The sequence below is a fragment of the Cygnus atratus genome, chromosome 3 (genome assembly GCF_013377495.2).
Source record: "Cygnus atratus isolate AKBS03 ecotype Queensland, Australia chromosome 3, CAtr_DNAZoo_HiC_assembly, whole genome shotgun sequence".
In the NCBI taxonomy this organism is placed as follows: Eukaryota; Metazoa; Chordata; class Aves; order Anseriformes; family Anatidae; genus Cygnus; species Cygnus atratus.
Window position 1 is genome coordinate 52,713,041 of NC_066364.1, and position 18,982 is coordinate 52,732,022.

At 45.7% G+C, this 18,982-nt stretch overlaps 1 protein-coding gene across 1 annotated transcript in view; it reads left to right on the forward strand.

Annotated features, from left to right (window-relative positions):
• Positions 1-218: 218 nt before the first annotated feature.
• Positions 219-18,982, forward strand: part of SLC35F1 (solute carrier family 35 member F1) — a 244,105-nt gene continuing 225,341 nt past the window's right edge. The window contains exon 1 of the mRNA XM_050709838.1: positions 219-421. Within this exon, the coding sequence (XP_050565795.1) occupies positions 219-421 (203 nt within the window). The remainder of the gene's footprint in view (positions 422-18,982) is intronic.

The window sequence follows — 18,982 nt, forward strand, 5'->3', positions numbered from 1 at the left end:
GCACTGGCTGGCGGCGGCAGCCCGCCCCTCGCTGCATGGCAGCCCAGTGAGGGAGGAGCGGGCGAGGGTCCGGAGCCGCCGGCGGCGGCAGCAGCGCCCTCCCTCTCCTCCCTCCTCTCCTCCCCGCCTCCCTCCCCGCTCTCCTCCATCCCCGTCTCCTCCCTCCCCGGTGCCGCCGGGATGCGCCCCGCCGGCCGCTGAGGCGCAGCCCCGCCGCGATGCTGTCCCCGGAGCGCCACCGCCACCACCGCCACCCGCCGCCGCCGCAGCCGCCGCCGCCGCCGCGCCCCCCGCCGCAGCCCAACCATGTCGTGGCCACCATCGAGAACCTGCCGGCCGACGGAGGAGGCGGCGGCAGGGGCGGCATCTCCGCCTCCTCCTCCTCCAGCGTGCGCCAGAGGATCAGGAAAGTGCTGAACAGGTGAGGCGAGGGGGGCCGGCGAGCCCCGAGCCGCAGCCCGGGGAGGTCGCCCGCAAGTTGCGGGGCGAGCCCCGGTGGCAGCCCAGCCTCTCCGAGCCTCCCCGGCCGGTGGTTTTGTTGCCCGGCTTCTCACCAGCCTGCGCCGCCGGGGGGCGAGGCGGCAGGAGCGGGGGGCCCCCGCCGGTGGTCCCGGCTGCGGGCGCGGAGGCGCCGCTGGAGCGGCGGGGGCCGCGGGGCGGGGGGCTGGCGGCAGGGGGGGTGCCCCGGCCGCACGACGGCACGCAGGGAGCCTCGGCGTGCCGCGGGGCTTTGTGCTCGCCGCTTTGCGGCTTGGTTCTTCTGCGCGGCGTTTGGCCGGGGCTGGGGTTTTCACCGCAGCCTAACCGGTTGCGCTTCTCCGGAGGGAGCCTCCGAGCTCCTGCCCGAAAAGCCAGCCGACGCCGCTCCGAGCTCCAGCTGAAGCCACCACTTTTGCCCGGTGACTTTTGCCGGTGAGCACCGCTGGGATGGTGCACACCGGTGTCGACATCTTTGCAACCTCTCTAGTTTTGGGTACACGCGGTACGGAGGAGCTGCTAAGAAAAAGCATCTGCTCTTCCACCTGGGTGTACTAGCTTTGGAAGTGAAGCTCCTTGACTCTTTCAGGCTTTAAAACATTAGGAAACTATCATCGTTTCTATCTCTGTTCTAAGTACCTGAAGGTATTCGTTTGATTGCTATTATATGCAATTAATTACCTGTTACCACTCTAGGATGATCTCAGAAGCATCGGTAGGGGAGAAAATCTTTATCCTTTGTAAACTGAGCATGCGAAGGGTTGAAAAATAGTTGAAACAACTAGGAACTGCTTCAGCTCAGACAAACTCAGTTACTCGTTTTCTCAAATGTGTGTGTCTGCAACTGCCGGTGTAGTAAAATCCCCTCCATTCCTCAGCCCAAATGCCTGTGCCATGCTGGAAGTCCTTGCAGAATCCCATTCTCCTTCCACTCAGTCGTACCTGGGGTGTCTGTCAGTCCTGAAGTAAGACAAGGGCGGCAGGAGATGTATGAAGATGTGGAGAGGGGATCAGTAGAGAAGCAATAGGTAGCCGTGTCCGAGGGCAGTCACAGCGATCCCTGGGGAGCCATCCCAGCAGCTGCAATCCTCATGGCTGGGGAGAGATGGATTAAAGCAAGGAGTTCAAGGAGTTATTGTGCCTATACTTATATATGACTCTTGGCCATATATCAAGAGTCAAATCAGTATTTGTTGGTACATATATGTGATTAAAATGATGATATCTAGCGTTTTGTGGAAGGAGAAAAGGTGAAGTTTGAATCTCTGTTCCTATTCACAATCTAGACCTCCCATCATGCCGAGGAGAACCCCAATGAAAAGTGGCTGCTGCCCAGCCACATTTTTACCAGCATGCTCGTTTCCCTACCTCAGACCTGAAATAGTGACATTTTTTGCCAAATTTACGTGATTTATGGAAGTAGAAGACTTATTATTGTGGAGTATTAAGGCAGACTTTTCTTTGTTTCAGAGACTCCTTAGCCCATCCCCAAGTCTGTATCAAGGGAAGTTTTGCCCAAGTGAGGTTTCCTTCAAATTTACATAGGAACTAAGGACTCTGCCCTGTGTATTATTGTGGCTTTCACACAGTAGTTCTGTTGGTACAGTGAAAGGAAACCTGACACAGTGTTTATATTTTCATCTTCTATGAAAACAATACCATGCAAATGTGTAAGGGGAAAGGAAGAAATACGTGTGCAATACACACAAAGAAGTTTATCAGGGTGTGTAGTGACAGGACAAGGGGTAACGGTTTTAAACTGAAAGAGGGGAGATTTAGATTAGATGTATGGAAGAAATTCTTTACTTGGAGGGTGGTGAGGCCCTGGCACAGGTTGCCCAGAGAAGCTGTGGGTGCCCCATCCCTGGAGGTGTTCAAGGCCAGGCTGGATGGGGCTTTGGGCAACCTGGTCTGGTGGGAGGTGTCCCTGCCCATGGCAGGGGGTTGGGACTGGGTGGGCTTTAAGATCCCTTCCAACCCAAACCATTCTGCGATTTTATGTTTCTAAATGGGAGCCCAAGTATTGGCTTCTGCAATTAGTGTTTCTCTACTGGAGAAGTGTAGCACTGTCTCTGTGCTGCCTTTACTTTGTGTGCACCATTTGATTGAGACCTGTTTGTGAAAGGTTACTGGTAGACTCATTCAGTTAAGCTTCTTTTTTTTTTTTTTTTTTTTTGCCGAAGTAGGGGTTCCTAGGACAGACAGACAGATGAAATAACAGGTTGACATCAGCTGGGGTTGCTGGAAACCTGTTTGCAACTGGTACGGTCAGAGAGGAAACATAGCAGGAGAATGGGGCAGACACTGGCAGGAACTGAGCATCGTTTCTCTCTCACTTTATATGTAGTAGCAGTTCAGTCACCCAGGCACTGGGTGATTCCTGAACTGCCTGCCAAGGCTTCTCTTAAAATTGCTTTACAAGCTATGAAAACTTATTTTAGCTTCACCTTCCAACCTCTCCTCCCTGTTCACTCAGTGGATTCCAAAACCTGGAGGAACCCCTCAGAGGTGTTTGAGAGAGAAGTAATGTGCTGAAAGCAGAGCTGGTTGGCTTCAAAGATGTAATTTGGTGATCAGAGCAAACGCTGCGCTCTGAAAAGTTGGCCATGACAGAAAAAGTAAAACACAAAACCGAAGGGTCAGAATCAAAGAGGGCTGGAGATGCCAACGAAGCTGTGGGGTTTACTGGAATAGTTTGGATATCAGTTCTGAGCTGACAGTAACAGTAAAAAGGACCAGCTGTATTCTGAGCAAGCTGTTATCCTTGAAGTCTGAGAGGATGACTGAATGGCCATTGCATTAAGGGGAAACGTGGCGATTACATACTGAAAATATGTCCTTGGACCCATGACTCACACCTGCGGTCCATGAAGCCCAGCTGCGGGGCCCTGCCCTATACCTGTTTTGTGGCATTTGCTCAGTGGCTGTCCCTGGCTGACCTTGCCCTGGTATAGTGCAGGGGAGGGAAAGAATTACGTTGGCTGCTTGAGTGCTTGCTTGTTTCCCCCAGCCTCTGGGAAGCCAGAATTGGACTCCACCAACTTTGCTTGTAGAAGACCACTCCATAAGCGGTGACTCACCTGCTCCACGTTGCCTCCCACCTCTAGCAGGAAGCAAGGCAAAAAGGTGAAAACCATCCTGGTTAGAGCTCGGTGACTCTCTGTGCCACCTCTCCAGCACTTGTGCATTTTGGAGAGCAGTTTGTTCTGTCTGCCTGTGTTCTAGCACCGCGTGGTGGCTTGTCTCCCTTCCTTGTACGCGAGTGACCCGCAGGGCGAAGAGCAGAGAATCACCCTTCTCCTTCCCCCCATAAAACATTCCCTGTGGTCCCAGAAGCCTTTTTCACTAATTTACAAAACAATCTCATGTTGAAAAGGCTGGTTATCACCAGAGGGGAATTGGATGGAGCATAAACATAGTTGAATCTTGGGGGGAATAGGTTGCTAAATGGTCTTCTTGGGGGATTCTTGCAAATTATTTATCTAAAAGTAAGCCAAAAAATGGGTTAGCTGCTTATACGTGGACAGGATCTTTGTAGTCCTACACAACAGGACAAGGAGTGAAAATGAAGTTCTTGCAAGAAAAATGAGTGAGAACCTCTAGACACTATGTCAAAGTTATTGAACCTAAGTAAATAGGACTGCTCTGGGAAACAGCAAATACTACAGCCAAGTCAATGAACTCAGGTCTCCAAAGTCACGTCTAACGTCCCTGTTATTGTGCTGCTTCCCCTGGCAAGGACTTCTCTAGAAAGCTGGATGGCATGTACATTTTCCTGGGGTTGCCTGCCTCTGTCTTCTAGTACATTTGCGAGGAATAGTCGCGATAAAATCTAGCCGTGGCTTATCTTGTTGTTGCAAGGATGTCTTTGTGTACTTTTTTTTGCTATTTGTAAATGGGACTTTGCAGTTTTCAAAAGTTTCCTAAAACTCAGATCAGAATATTAGAGACATAGTTAACTTGCTATCAGGAAATGGAGTTAAGTGTGATTTCAGGCACTCAGTGCCGTGCCATCCTTTCCATAGCTTTGTGGCTGTGTTTGTTCTCTGCTCTCATGAATGGTGGAAGCTTTCTCTGGAGCAGTGTTAGTCTCCCTCTACTTCTCTGCCCACTTATTCACTTTATCAGATAAATTTCAGCCTTGGCCATAAAACCACTGTAGGTCTAATTACCACTACCTTTCTTAAAAGAAGGAAGAAAAAATAGTGCTGTTAATAAACACAATTCATTAAACGAGGCAATGATTTATTTTATTGCCAAAATGAAGAAAATGCAATGAATAAAAGCAATTTAGGTATCATTTGATTCTTCTCATCAGAAAGCCCGGCTGTTCAGGTACAGTCTGAGTAAAATTTTGCCTTTTTAGTATGTTATGGGCCCAATTCATCCCTTGTAAGGGAGCTGAGGAAGAATTTGGCCCGCTAGCTGACTAACTTTGAACTTGAACTGTGTGTAAGGCTACTAACTCTTCAGAGATGAGAGCTGTTTAAATTACATTGCAAGTTTCAAAAGCTATAACCCAGTGATTTTTTTCCTTCTAATAATGCATACCCACATAGTAAATCTGATAGAGGGAGTTTATGTACTAAAAAAAAAAAGAAATTGAGGCAACATATTTCATTGCCCTAAAGCAGTAACATCTTTCAGTTGACTGATCAGAGAGGCAAACAAACCAAATAATTTATAGCATTTTTTCCTTAATGAAAAGCAAGTCAAAGATCAAATATATAATTTCTGGAATCCCAGTAAGAGTGAGTATTCATAACCTTCAGTTACTTCGCTTTCTTCTTCAAAACAAAAGGATTGGCTTCCTTGGAGACTTTTGCTTTTATAAAGTACAAATAACTTCTCAAAGTCTACCCAGAGTAACGGTAGCTGTAGAAGAATGAATCTGAGCTCAATTCAAACAGCTGTAGCTCTCCTTTTAGATAAAAATATTTATACCATTTCAAAGTAAGTCAAAGAAAATGAGTTCAGAGCGTAGATAAAGCAACTAGGTTGGCATTCTTGTACCAGTTAATTTTATTCTTTTTGGTGGAGGGAGTGGGAGGTCATATCTGCCTTTGGAAAGCACCCTTTCAGAGCAGAGCAGTATAAAATTCAAGCAATAAAAAAATGTCCAGTGTTTCCTGTTCTCATTAGTTTATTTGTAATCACCGTTTTGAAACCAATAGACCTCTGTGGATTAGCTACGATCCCAATAATTTGGGTGCAAAAGGGCAATACCTGTATAAAGGGAGGAAAAGATGCTTTTCCTCACCCCCTCCAAACAACTTACTTCTGTGAATGCACACTTATTGGCATGCCATAGCACACGTTTAAAATGCTTTGAGTTAGGAATGAAGATGAGATAACGCTTTCATGTTGCTGCTGTAACAGGTGCTGGAAGTCTGTTCAAGTACAGTTTCAAAGTGTCTGAGCATGGTTTCGTACCAGGTTTCAGAATTAATGTCCCACAGCTCTGTTCCCCCCGCCTTTCTTTTGTTCCTGGGAATTTGTACCTTGCGAGATGCAAGCCTTGTCAGTCCCAGTCTGAAATGGGAATTGTTTGAAGTGTGGGGATTGAATACGGTGAGTGCGCTGTCATCTAAAATCAAAAGCCCACGTGATGATTGGGAAGAGACTTTTCCTAGGACGTTCGACTTGGCTACGTGGGTTTCATCTGTCTACCTCCAGCATTCAGAAGGCCTGTACTTACTGGGTGCCTGTTGGTAAGTGGGAATTTCTGACACTGGCTGTACCGCAGGCTTTGGGAAGGGGTTACTGCCTCTTGAACCAGGGGGGTTTCAAAAGAGCAGCGTTGTAAATGGCTCCATAGAGGAAGCTGGAGGAATGGACAGAGTGGCTCTTATGGGATGGACAGAGCAGCTTTAATGTGCTAATGAGGGGAAGGCCAGATGCCAGCAGTGATCAGAAGGGCTCTTTGTGGCTCCCTCTCCTTTGAGATGGCTGGAGTCTCTGTCCTTATCGCTGCTGTTTCTGCAGGCAGAGGGAAACACTGGGGCTATTACTGAGGTGTTCCCTTCCTTTAAGTCAGCAGATAGCCTTACAAATCAGCACTTGAATACTGATTAGGGCTAATTACCAAGAAAGCTTAGGAAAATGAACTTGCTGAAGAAGCTTGAGTGTAAGAAACTGCAAAAATCACCCCCCCAAACCCAACAGCGAGAAAACCCATGCTCAAAGGCTTGTGAGCTGAGCTTGAACTCAGCTGAAATCACTTGTTGCGAGAACAGCTGTGTGGGGACTCATAAATTGCTATGACTGTAAAGTGTGTAAGTGTTGGTGGTTGTGAAATTCATGTTGTGAACCACCTAATCTACCTGTCTCTGCTTATTTATGTCTGTCATCTGTCTCTAAGGGATTTTTTTCTGAAAACATGCCGGTTTTGAGGCTTGCGTTTCAGCTTTCTTTGCCTTGGTTTCTCTCATGCTTTAAGAAAACATTGCTTCAATACATATTCCCTTCCCATCTTTTTTCTCAGAGGCACCAAAAGACTCAAGTAGGCGGTTTGACGTGTGTGCATCACATCCTCCCTAGTGTGGTTTGAACTGAAGGGCAGGAGATGGAGGGGACATTGCCCACAGCCTCTGTGCTCTGCGAGAGGGCCTGTGCAGCAGCGCTGTGCTGTACATCTGCAGGGACAGCGCCTGCTTTCTGAGACGTGTCATGGTACACACACAGAGTTAGCCAAATGATTTCCTACACTGGGTAGATGACACCAGATCTCACCATAAAGATCCATCAAAAAATGACATCAAGTTGATACCACTGTGAAAAACTGGCACTTACTAAGCCAACCTTCCATTTGTAGCAGGTGCAGTCGTTTCAGTCCTTAGTTTCAGTGCCTTATTGGTGTGCTGGTCAGTTATTTACTCTCCCTTTTCCTGTAGAAATGCAGGAGGCTGTGCTCCAGCTTCAGATAGGTCTGAGTTGAGACAGAGTGTGGTGGTGCACAGGGGCTTAAGAGCTGGATGGGGAATCCTCTCTTTTGCTATAACTTTTTTTTTTTCATGTCAGAAAATGTAGATGAGTCAAAACCTGGTTAAGAAGGATAAGATTTTCTCAAGACTGTGTGTTCAGGAAAGCTTCTGTTGTCCAGACTAGATTTTTTGGATAGAAAGCGAGCAAGACTTCATAGTAATCTGTTGACGGGACTACTTACATAGGAGATCAGATTTAACTCTGCTTTGCCACATCCCTGAGGGCTGCCGTGGATGCCTGTGAGATTCTCTTTGGATGAAAGTCTTGGTCTTGTCCTAGTATAAAATGGGAGAAATTTAGAAGTTTAGAACCTGAAGATGCTTTTTTGCCTAGCTCATCTCCCAGGGTATTTCAGGCTTCAAGGTGTTCATTTACAAAAGCACACCGTACGTGAAGCAGATTGCTGCATCACCAATACAGATAAATGAGGTAATTTGTGTCCAGCGGCAAGACCATAAATATCACCTCTGGAGCCCTAATGTTAATTGTGACCTGTAAAGCAGTATTAGCTGAATACAGAACAGAACTGAAATCTGAAATATTTATAGTGACAGCTATTAGCTTACTTGACTCTCTCTAGTATTCATTTATCAAAGAAAATGTTGTATGCGTGTCCAGAAACCTGCTTTACCGTATCTTATGAGGCTGCGTTGGTTTTAAAATGGTGCAATCTCTGTGCCATGTTCATTCTCATTACTTTGTCTCACCGGCACATATTTTGATGTGAAGCTGCCGATGGGGTGGGGGGATAGGTACATGGCTTGTGCTTCCTGCTCTCATGCCTCTTTATTCAGTTCATCTCAGAGGAAGAGTTTCAGCAGTGAGCTCCTGTATCTCTCTAGCCTAATAGCTAAAATCCTAATTCTTAATGTACTACTAGGCTTGGAGCTGCTAGCTCAAGTCCTTTCAGCCAAAGAAGTTCATGGGCCAAAGGAATGCTGTGGCTATAAGGTAAAAGCGAGGGAGACATCTCTGCCTTTTTTTGAAGAAAGGAGACGGATGGATGTCTAACACCAAGAGTACCTTCGAGGTTGTGAATCACAGACAGGGGAAGCGTGAGGTTAGTCACTGACAGGTAGGAGCCTAATGTTCCCGGAGGGGTAAGGCATAAGGTGTACCCGACCCTTTGCTTTCTGGTGTTTACCCAGATTTGGATCCACTTAGGTTGTCCACCTAGGTGCCACTGCAGCTGTCCCAGGATGCAGTATTCTTTTGCATGGCTCTGTGCTTTTCCACCTGTCCCATGATGATGAGATAAATGCTGGAAAATACTTAATAACATCGAATTAATTATGCTGTGATTATTCTAAGTCCAGATATTTTACGGAGATTAAATATCTCTGTCTCTATCATCTTCTGGGTGTGGCTTCCAGAACCATGGGACTATTTACTTTCTGAAATCTCTTCTTACTAGAAGCTGAGAGCCATAATGAAACAGAGCAGGTGTTTCTTTCCTGTTGCTTCTCTCTTTTTCTCTTTCTCCTACAGACACAAAATACATTTGATGATGTTTTTCTAGCTCCCCGCTGCCAGTATATTCAGGCCTGTAGGGGCTGTTCCAGGTAGATTGAAAGTGAGCAAGGACAGCAAAAAGCGAGTAGGTTGGGATGAGCTGAGCAGGGAGCTGGAAAATATTTTAATGGTTATGGGATTTGATACTTGAAGGAAATAAAACTTTAATATTGTAGATATAATTTTCATCAGGCTGGAAATGAGGATTAATACTGTCAGGCAGAAAATATTTCCAAGCTTCATCTAACTTGGTAGGGAAAAAGCCAGTACCCACAAAGTAGCACAAGTTTTCCTGTGCCATGGGACATAGTGGTCACAGGTAGACCTCTCTTCTGCATTTTCAGATTGGCTGCTTGATAGCTCATCCTTCTGCAAGAAGTTTCAGTCTCTCTGTCTCCAGGGAATTAACTCTTCAGTAATGGCAGGTACAACAGATCTGATTGGAGTGTCTCCTTTTCCTGCTCAATCTACCTGAGCTACACAGGAAACTTCCGGTCAAATTTGGGATACCTGACACACACTGCTAGGGGTGCTTTGTAGAAAAAGGGCTGTTTTTCTGGAATTTGTATTTGCAGAAGTGAGGCCCAGTTCCTTCCATAGTGGGCGACGCCTGTGCGTGGCCCTGGATACCTTGGGCTGTTGCCTCCTTTTCAGGTTCTTCTACCAAAGCCGCTTTGCTTTGACTTAGCACTCACCAGCACTTTTTTTGACAGTATACTTCAGTGGTTTTTTGGGTCTGCTTTGCAGGGGGGTGGTCATGTCTTTGAAGAGATTCAGTAGAATGTAAATGTCAATAGGTGTTTAGAGGACTTAGTTTAGAAGCAGAGGGACAAGGTGGTGTGCTGGTTTTAGTATGTGTATGAAAGTACTGGCTACTGGTATTGAAAAGGCAAATTCATGTTTTCTGTCATTTAAATAAAAAGGTGACAGAGTAACTGTCAAGTGGTGGAATGCACTCGAGTAGTTAGGCAGACTGGTCAGCGTGAGGTGCAGTGCAAGGCAGGTAGTTGGAAGGTTGCTAGAAGTGGAAGAGTTGTGCTGCATCTCCATCAACCAAGCAAAATATCTGGGATTCAAAGGTTCTCCTGTTCTAAACAGGTTAAGACATCAGAGTTTAAGACATCAAGTAATTCCTTAATAATTCACTTGGAAAAAAAGCTGTGTTTCTGTGTGTGTAAGCATGTGAGATCTTTTAAGACAAATTACAGAAGTTGCCCAGTTTAACATCTGTTACAAATAAATAAATTCTAGCATGTTCTATCTCATAGAAAAGTTTTTGTTAAATTTGATGTGTGAAAGTGTTCATGCTTATGGATTTGGTAAACATGACCATGTTTATAGAACTCATTATTAATCAGGTAGATTAATTTATTAGATTTATTCCTATACATTTACAACCTACAGATGTATTGAGACATGAGCGCACAGAATCAATAACCACTCTTCATATTTATGAATGGTCTTACTACATCCAAAATACTGTTACACTTGAGAGTATTTAGCTGCAATTTATTTTGAAGTATACAAACTATCTTACAGTTTCAAGTTTGTTGTTTTTTCTTCATCCTTTAACAATTTGTTATATTTTTTCACATGTTTGTGGGCTCTATTTTAGCAAAATACCGTATGTCAAGCAACAACAAAGTCATGACCATACTCTGGTCAAAGGGACTGTTCAGCAGCTTAAGATGCTTGCAAGGTTAGGGCTGTGAGACCAGACCCAATCTTTAAGACACATTTTGGCTGCCTTCCTGCATAGTGGGTCCAAAGCAGGAGAGAAAACAAATTATAAATTTAACTTACAACTCAGTCGCCTGAAAAGTATCCTATATTTGCATGTTTTTCTTTGAGAAGCAGCCATGTGTGCATTTATCTTTCAGGAGCAGTGGTGTTTTAGGAAGCAATAACATGCACTTCTGCAAAGACTGGATGAAATGGATAACTGATGCGAGGCAAGAAGGGAAGGAATATTGCTTGTTTCCAGAGCATCACTCTTAGATGCAACCTGCTGAAGCCTAGCAGTGTGAAGTACACACTGGTACACAGAACTGACTTTAGGGAGGCAGGCTGGTCTAATATGGTCATGCGTTACCATTGCAGTTATGGTAGTACTTGGGTGTATCATCCTTCATTCATTCGGATGAGCTGGAAAGGTTCTGTAACTCTAGGGAAGAGAATTAAGGAGATCAGTTGACCTCAGGCCAGCCTTCAAATCCAGTCTGCAGACGCTCACGAAATGTTTGTGGAAGAATCTCTAACAGCTGACAGAGTTATAGAGAGAACTTTCACCCAGTGGTCTGTAAGGTGAAGCTCCTTAAAACTAACTCTCCTCCAGCCGGCCTTTATTTTCTAGCAGGAGTTGCTGTATCTGCTGTTAATCTGACTACTTAGTGATCTGCACTCACTGTTGCTGCTGTAGCTGGAGTGTAATGATCTGCATCTTTTTGACTGTGCTTGACTAAAAGGTACAGGAGAGTTGGTGGAAGAAAGCAGTTCAACCAACCCTTTGCACTGATGGGCAGGGAGGGGTGGGCTTTTGCCTTTTCTGCTTTCAGGAAAAGCTTGTATTGCAGCAGGCAATGAGGGGAAATCCTGTCTTCTGAAAGGCTCGGGGAGAAGTTACATACAGCAGCTGCTGATTTACTGTCCAGGATTGGACATCAATTGTTTTTTTGGCCTTGGGCAAATCTCTTAACCTCTCTGGGTCTGGTTCAGAATCTGTAAAATGAGATAATTAAACTTAACTACCTGGAAGAGTTGTTGATTATTTAATGCTTGTAAAATGCTATACAGCACTATAAAATACAGTGTAAGTGCTCAGTAGCACTCGGAAGCAGCTGGGCTGCAGTTCCTCTAGTGTTTCTGAAACTTTATGGGCAAGCTTTGGCCAGAAAACAAAATGATCAATGCGCGTGGTTCACGTAGGCTTTGGGAGGCAATAGGGTGACATCTTCTCAAAGGCAGCTGATGTTGCTGAGCTACCTCCTGACAGAGGACCAAGGGAGGTCTCCAGAGAGCCCCGGCGTTGGTTTGGGCTGAGGCTATGGCTGCCGAGGGTTGCTGTGGCAGGTAGTGCGACCACTCCTTGCCCCGCTGCCGGCTGCTTGGTCTTGCTCTCCTCCCCTGCCTCTTACTGCTTTGTAACGCTGGTGGAGCAGTTTGCATGGAGAATCGGGTTGGTGATCTGATCCAGATGGGGAAAAAAGTGGAAATAAGTTTATGTTGTTGGTGGTTTGCTTTTCTGGATGGATTGTCTCTGTGTGCAGTTGTTTGCGTGGCTACAAACACATGGGCTAGTGTGGTGGTTTCACCCTGCTGGGCAGCTGAACTCCACCACAACTGCTCTCTCACTCCCCCTTCTCAAAGGAAAAGGGGGAGAAAATACAATGGAAAAGGTCTCAGGGGATGAGATAAGGACAGGGAGATCACAAAATCAAACATGGGCAAAACAGACTCAGCGTAGGGTTAGATTAAACTCTGATGATGCTGCCATCACAGGGGTTTGAAGGTGTGACAGGAGCTAGTGAGCTAACTTTGTTTCCTGCTTCCAGAGATGTGTTATGCTGGTTTCTTTGGAGGTGTGCGTATGGCAGCATAAGAGAGATCGTTTGGTGAAGAGCTGATCCCAGCAGAAGCTTGCCATGCTGCATGTCACGCTGGTTGTGAAACTGCTGACAGGGGGAGTGAGCAGAGCCACGTGATGGAGATGGGCCTGCAATAATTCCTGAGAACTGCATCTTGCCACTATTGTTTGGGATGCTTATGATGTATGTGATCAATGTATGTGCACACACAGATATTGATTTGGTTTTGTAGGAGACTGTAAAAAGCTGGGGCAGGGGAAGGAAACCGCTTCCTTTCCTGATCAGGCACCCCCGAGCAAATACTTAGAAGTAGTTAGGAGGGGGTGGTGAGTTACCAGATGTGAAGATTCACCCTGTCAGCCTTTTACAGGACAGGATAAGGTAACATGAGCTCAGACGGAGGAATGAGCTTGCTCTTAAGTCACAATTTCATTGACTGCCACAGGGAGGACTCATTTCTGTCTCCTCCCTGCTCCTGCCCAGCTGCTCCTTCTGCTTTTGCTCTGTCAGACCTGGCTCCTGTCACACCTCACAGTGCATGGATCCAACCCACAGGCATGACAGAGAATTAGCATGGCTAAAAAAGATTGGGTCTTTAAAACAGACAAACAAAAAGCCCTAAAAGCTGGGTCCTTAGTTAACTTCTGACAAGACTAGTGCCTGGACTGATAAAAGGAAGAAGACTGTGAGCAGAAGAGAGAGGAACAGGAAATAGGGGAAACAGGGATTGGAGAAAAGACAAACTGGAAAGAAGGAAGGGAAAATAGCACTTTCTATGGTCACCATCCTTTAATTGGGCTCATCTGTATTGTACTGCTATGCCTGGGCTAAATGCTTGCTGCCAGGGTCCTTAGCTTCCTGCTGCCCATGCTGTCCTGCCTTCTCCCTTATCACAGCCCTTGTGTTGATGAGAAACTGGCCTCTGTTCCTGAGAAAAGCGGTCATCACACCAGGTGAGACTTGGTAGGTATCAACAATTGGTAAACAGTCAGCTGTAGCGCGTTTCTCACTCAAACCGGGAGAAAGCTGTGTTGTCTGTACCCAAAGACAGGATAAAGAACAAGGCCTGACATCTAGTGGCATGAACCTGGATGGAGCTGGGAAAACAAGATGTGCTGTTAGCCTGTAAGCAGTTGCTGTTGTGTGGTGCTGTTAGAGGTGGTGTGAGAGGTGTGGTGCAGCACTAAATGGAGATGTCTGGTCAGCAGTCCTTGCTACACCTTCTATCAGATTTTTTTAGGCAGGGCTTATTTCAGTGAGGGTGAGCGTTTATGCACAAACTTAATGTAAATTTTCAGTACGTTTCCACATTGCCAGAAGATGAAAAGGGAGCCTTGTTTCTGATATTATTTTTCATGGTAAGTGAAATACAGGTGTGTTTTCAGCAGGTCTAAAGTCGTTATATCTCATTTGTGACAGGGCTGCTGTGGGCTTTATGACTCACCTCTGTCTCTCTGGAAATGTATGCAGTAATTTCTCTCCTGCTGATGATTAGAAAAAATAGCAATTGATCAGTGGCTGCTGAAGGGGTTTATCCCGTTTACTGTGATGGCATGCACCGTGTTACAGCACTCTCGTATACTGTGCACTGTGAATAGCTATTTTTGTTTGGCTGATGTGACTTAGGAGGCCTATTGTCACTCCCTGGCCTCTCTCTTTCTCTTCTGTTGCTCCCTAGAGCCAGCAGCCATGTGCTTTCTCTCCAAAAAGCTGTGCCTCTGGAGGAGTGCTCTGATCAGCAGTCCCACGATATAAGTTACAGGAGGAATTTCTTAAGAACAAAACATCCACCGGTTTGGTCACCTCTGGGAGCAGTCTCAGCAGTGTTCTGTCTGGGTGTACAGATTGCACTGACACACAAGATGGTTTGCTGCAAGTGTTTCTTCGTTACTCACCCTCCTAGCACGCTGTTACAGCTTTGCTTGTCAGTATTACTGTGGAAAGGTGCTGCACAGTTCCTCTGTATTACTGCACGGTACCCTCCCAGCTCCAGAAGCTGTTGTGTTTGAAGCATTGAAAGCACTGGCAGGCAGAGCGAAGGAGGAAAAAGGGGCTTGTAGAAGATAATGGGCATAAAATGGTATGGTGGTATACTGTTCCTGAAGAGAAATAAGGAATTAACGAGACCAGGTAGGGAACATATCCATTACTCAGTTCTTCATTCTGAGTCTATTGAAAAAAGATGAAAGTGAGAATAGAAATTACAGATCAAGGCCTGAAGCTTGTTTGGTCGTGACTTTCTCTTAAAAATTGGGACATCGCAATCTAACATTTTTTAGCAAATACGAGGTTGTGCTTGAGTTTCTTGGCAAGTTGTTTTGTGTATGGTGGTTGGTGGCTGTTTTCTGATCCCTGGAGTGGAACTTGAGTTGGATTCACTTCTGTGATTCAGGTCAGAGTTGTATTTCTGTCCCTATGAAGAACTGCATGTGTCGTTTCTTACAGATCTGGGTATTAGCACCAGTATTTTTTTGTAACAGTACTGGAAACAAGTTTGACCACGTGACAGTGGTGATGTCTTCCTTGCTGCTTTGGTGTATGCCTAGTGCATGAGTTTCTGTAGGTCGTCATTCCCCTCTGTCGTCTGGATTATTGTCTAGCTGAAGCTCACTGTTTGCTGGGGATCATCTTGTTTTGGGGAAGCTCAAACTGTTAGTATTGCCACACTCTTGCTCTCAGTTGAAGTTTTAACAGCTTGTAAATAAATACGGTCCAGGTTGGTGTCTGACTGATAGGGGGAAAATATCCCATATGTCCCATGGAAGTGTTGAGTTATCAAATTCAGACTTGGAAGATCTCTTTATTAGTAAGAGTACAAGCCTTGCTGATTTAAAAACAATCTAATAATAATAAAGTGCTACAGGGTAACATATAGTAGTTTATGGTTTAATGCCAAAAGGAGCAAGGAGGAAGCTGGGGAAGGAGCATCCATGCCTGGTTCTGCTGGTGTTTGAATGCCAGATGTTGGGAGCAGAGAGATGCAACACAGCAAAAATCCCCATCTCATCTAATCTCTTTATGTCTAAGTACACTTCTGTGGCATAGAAAGAAACTGTCAGGGAGGGAGGACCTGTTTCTTTATCTCTGGAGCATTCCCAAGTGCTGCGGCTTGCCGTGTGGATGGAGCAGCAGCACGTTAGCAAACGCGCTGATGCTGATGTGCTGCTGAGGGAGGCGAGACGTCTGCTCTGTATGAAAGACTCACAAAACAAATGAAGAAAATACAGCAGCAGCAAAGGAAAAAAGAGCCATGCTTAAGATTAATTCATACCTGGATCCCCAAATATATGGCACCCCCAATTTTCTTTTCTGCATATCCAACATTTCCCATTTCCTCCTTCCCCCCAACATGCAGCTGCACTCCAAAACCACAGAGGAAACACAGCAGCAAGCTTTTCCCCTGAGGGAAGGAGCAGGGTGGGCAGACTCCCCCATCCCAGCTGAAGAGGGTCTGTTATGGGGGATTAATTGTGTCCAAACAGCGGGGCCACGCACCTCACGTGGTGCCCCCGTTACCATGGCAATCAGTCGCCTCTGCCGAGGGCCCGCGTCCAGCGCCCAGGCCTGTAAGGCGCCCTCGGGCACCTTCGTGTTTGGTGTTAGCCCAAAAGATTGGATGGGGAATTTATATTTTTTGACTCATGAAAAAAGGCCGGAATAAACTCTGTATGTGCTGCTGGTCCAGCTTCATCCTCTGCCTTGCCTGTCTCCTCTGGGGTGCAGCGCAGGCTGGCCTGCTGTTGTGCTGAGACAAAGGCAACTTCTGTGGAAAACAACTACAAAATAGACAGGGATTTGGTGGGTGCCATCCCTGTGCCTGTCACCTTCAGGTGACCAGGGGTCATGCACGCCTGGGAAATGTAGCAGACGTCATCTTTGAGAGGTCTGCGTGGATGTTTTTCTCATGCAAAAGCTTACACCAAACAATTGATGCCTATGCTTTGCAGTTCTTTGTGCCTCAAATAAGAACTGGGAATTACTGTGCTTTTTGTGTCTGTTTATATAATGATGGCAGAAATGAAAACCAGCTACCGCAAGACCATGCTCTGTGCTAGCCTGTTTGCATAGGTAATGGGAGAGAAATGGGAGCTGTTTACTATGTAACGATGATGCCAGAAATCTGAAGTGGGGAGCAGAAATAATTCTTAAAAGCCTTCCTGTAGGCTAAAGCCCCGTTACTGTGAAAGGAAATCTTAATTTCTTCTGTGCATTAATAAAATGGTTATGAAATCTGTCTAGAAGTCTGAGAAGTGTTTTTCTTGAAGGTATTAAAGCCTCTCGTGCCTTTAATATTGCTTTTTTTTTTTGGGGGGGACAACACAAGGAGAAACAAGTTCTAAAGGGATAGCGTATTGTTCATTTGATAAGCTCTCTTAGCCTTAAGTAAAGGGATCAGTATGATTCAAGATAGTCTTTCTTAATGAACACTACCTGGATACATATACATCTGAGTACACAAACGCATGTTGTATATCCTGATTTGGGTGACTGCTTTATTCCCGCTCTTCAGGCACAGGTATATACTATTTACAGGACTATAGGGACATACTATTGGCCTGTTCTGTTTTTGAAACTTCAGCGCTGGGGGAGCATCAGATACTACTGTTGGTAACTAAACTATGTCTGGAAAAATAGCTCTGTTTCATCTCACCTATGGCAAATTCACTATCTTTGACCCCACTAGTTATGGCTTTGGAGCTGTTACCTCTCCCCCTACCAAAGTAAAGGTAAAACTAAATCAAATCTGGTCTTCGGTTGCCCTGTATCTTGCAAAAGTCTTGAACACTTTCTTTCATCCTTCTCTTTCTCTGTCTGTGGCAGTGCCAGGGCTTCCCTGCAGGGAAGTGATGGGCCAGGTTCTTGGGGATTTTCTTAGGCAAACTCCCCTGGGTGGACTGGTGATTGACTGACTGAGGCCTGGGGGAGAGATCTTGTTGTCCCAGCACTGGGGAGCAATTTTGTCTTATTTTTATCCTTTAAGTGGTCCATTTTGGTGATGTAAAAATCAGGTGTCCCTTTTTTCTTTACTCAGAGGGATGTGGGGAACTGGCACAGATTGCCCAGAGAAGCTGTGGATGCCCCATCCCTGAAGGTGTTCAAGGTCAGGCTGGATGGGGCTTTGGGCAACCTGGTCTGGTGGGAGGTGGCCCTGCCCATGGCAGGGGGTTGAAACCAGGTGATCGTTAAGGCCCCTTGCAACCCAAACCATTCTGTGATTTCTCAGTCCCCTGTGTGTCTGCCATTCCCTTCATCCATCCCCTTACCTACACATCCCTTAATTTTCCCCACCTTGACCGCCTCTTCTTGTACCTTCCAGAGAGAAAATATTCTTAGGTGAAGGTCAAATGTTCAGGTCTCTGGGGGGAAGGAGCTCACAGTTTTGAGTCTGAAATAGCTGCTTTTTGGTGCCTGCTGGGAGGAATTACTAGCCTGTGTGCCCTGCCTTGACTCTTGCATGCTCTTGTGGAAGTATCTGGCTCTATTTAAGCATCTGCACGCTTGAAGGGGCTTTGAGGAACAGCAGTGAGCTGAGTCTGTTTTCCAGTGGCTTTAATGTAACTGATTAGTGTGTCCCACAAGAGCAACACGCCTGATTAAAGTAAATAGAAACTCACATTAAAATTTGACTTGATTTGTGGTGGAGATTGTTCAGTGTGACAACATGCTTTAACATTTGTTCAGCCCTGAAGTGGGCAGACAGTTGCACTTGATGAACTTTGTAGGTCCCTTCCAAATGAACTATTCTATTCTCTTCTAATAGCCACTGGATTGGAAACAATGCCTTTGTGGCAGCTGCTTCTCTGTTGCCACGTGCAGGGCCCAGAGTTGGTCTCGGGGCTGTGGATCTTCCAACCCCAGAGGAAACCATGTTGGGACAGCATCCCCTCTAGCTCTAGCAGAAGAGCAGTTTTGACTGGCTTCACATGTATCCTTGTTACATTATTTTTAGCTGCCAAGCCTAGTGCTGCAGTGGGATAATTACAAGGTAGGGATACGAATGTAGAACAAAGCCTCTTTAGTTTTAACCCATGATCAGTCCTTGCCTCTTGAGCAAGGCATTTACCTGGTTTGCTTCTGTTTTTCTCCTTGGATGCAAGTAATAGCCCTACATCAGGAGCATTGGGGTGTTTAAGGGGAAAAGCAAACAAATAAAAAAAAAATCCACGAAAGATATTTGTAAATGCTTATAATTTTTATTGTAATTACAGACTGACAAGGAAGAGTAGTAGCTACGGTGAAGGACAAAAAGAGGCTATGAAGGCCAAGGAAGAGACTCTCTTCCACCTCTCTGCAGCTCAAGAAAACATAAAACCGTGATGTAATTGGGGTGTTGAATTATGCATAATATTGGCACTAAGATCTCTATTAGTTTCATTTTGGTAATACTTCCTTTCTTGCCAACAGAATAGTTTCTGTAAATAAGC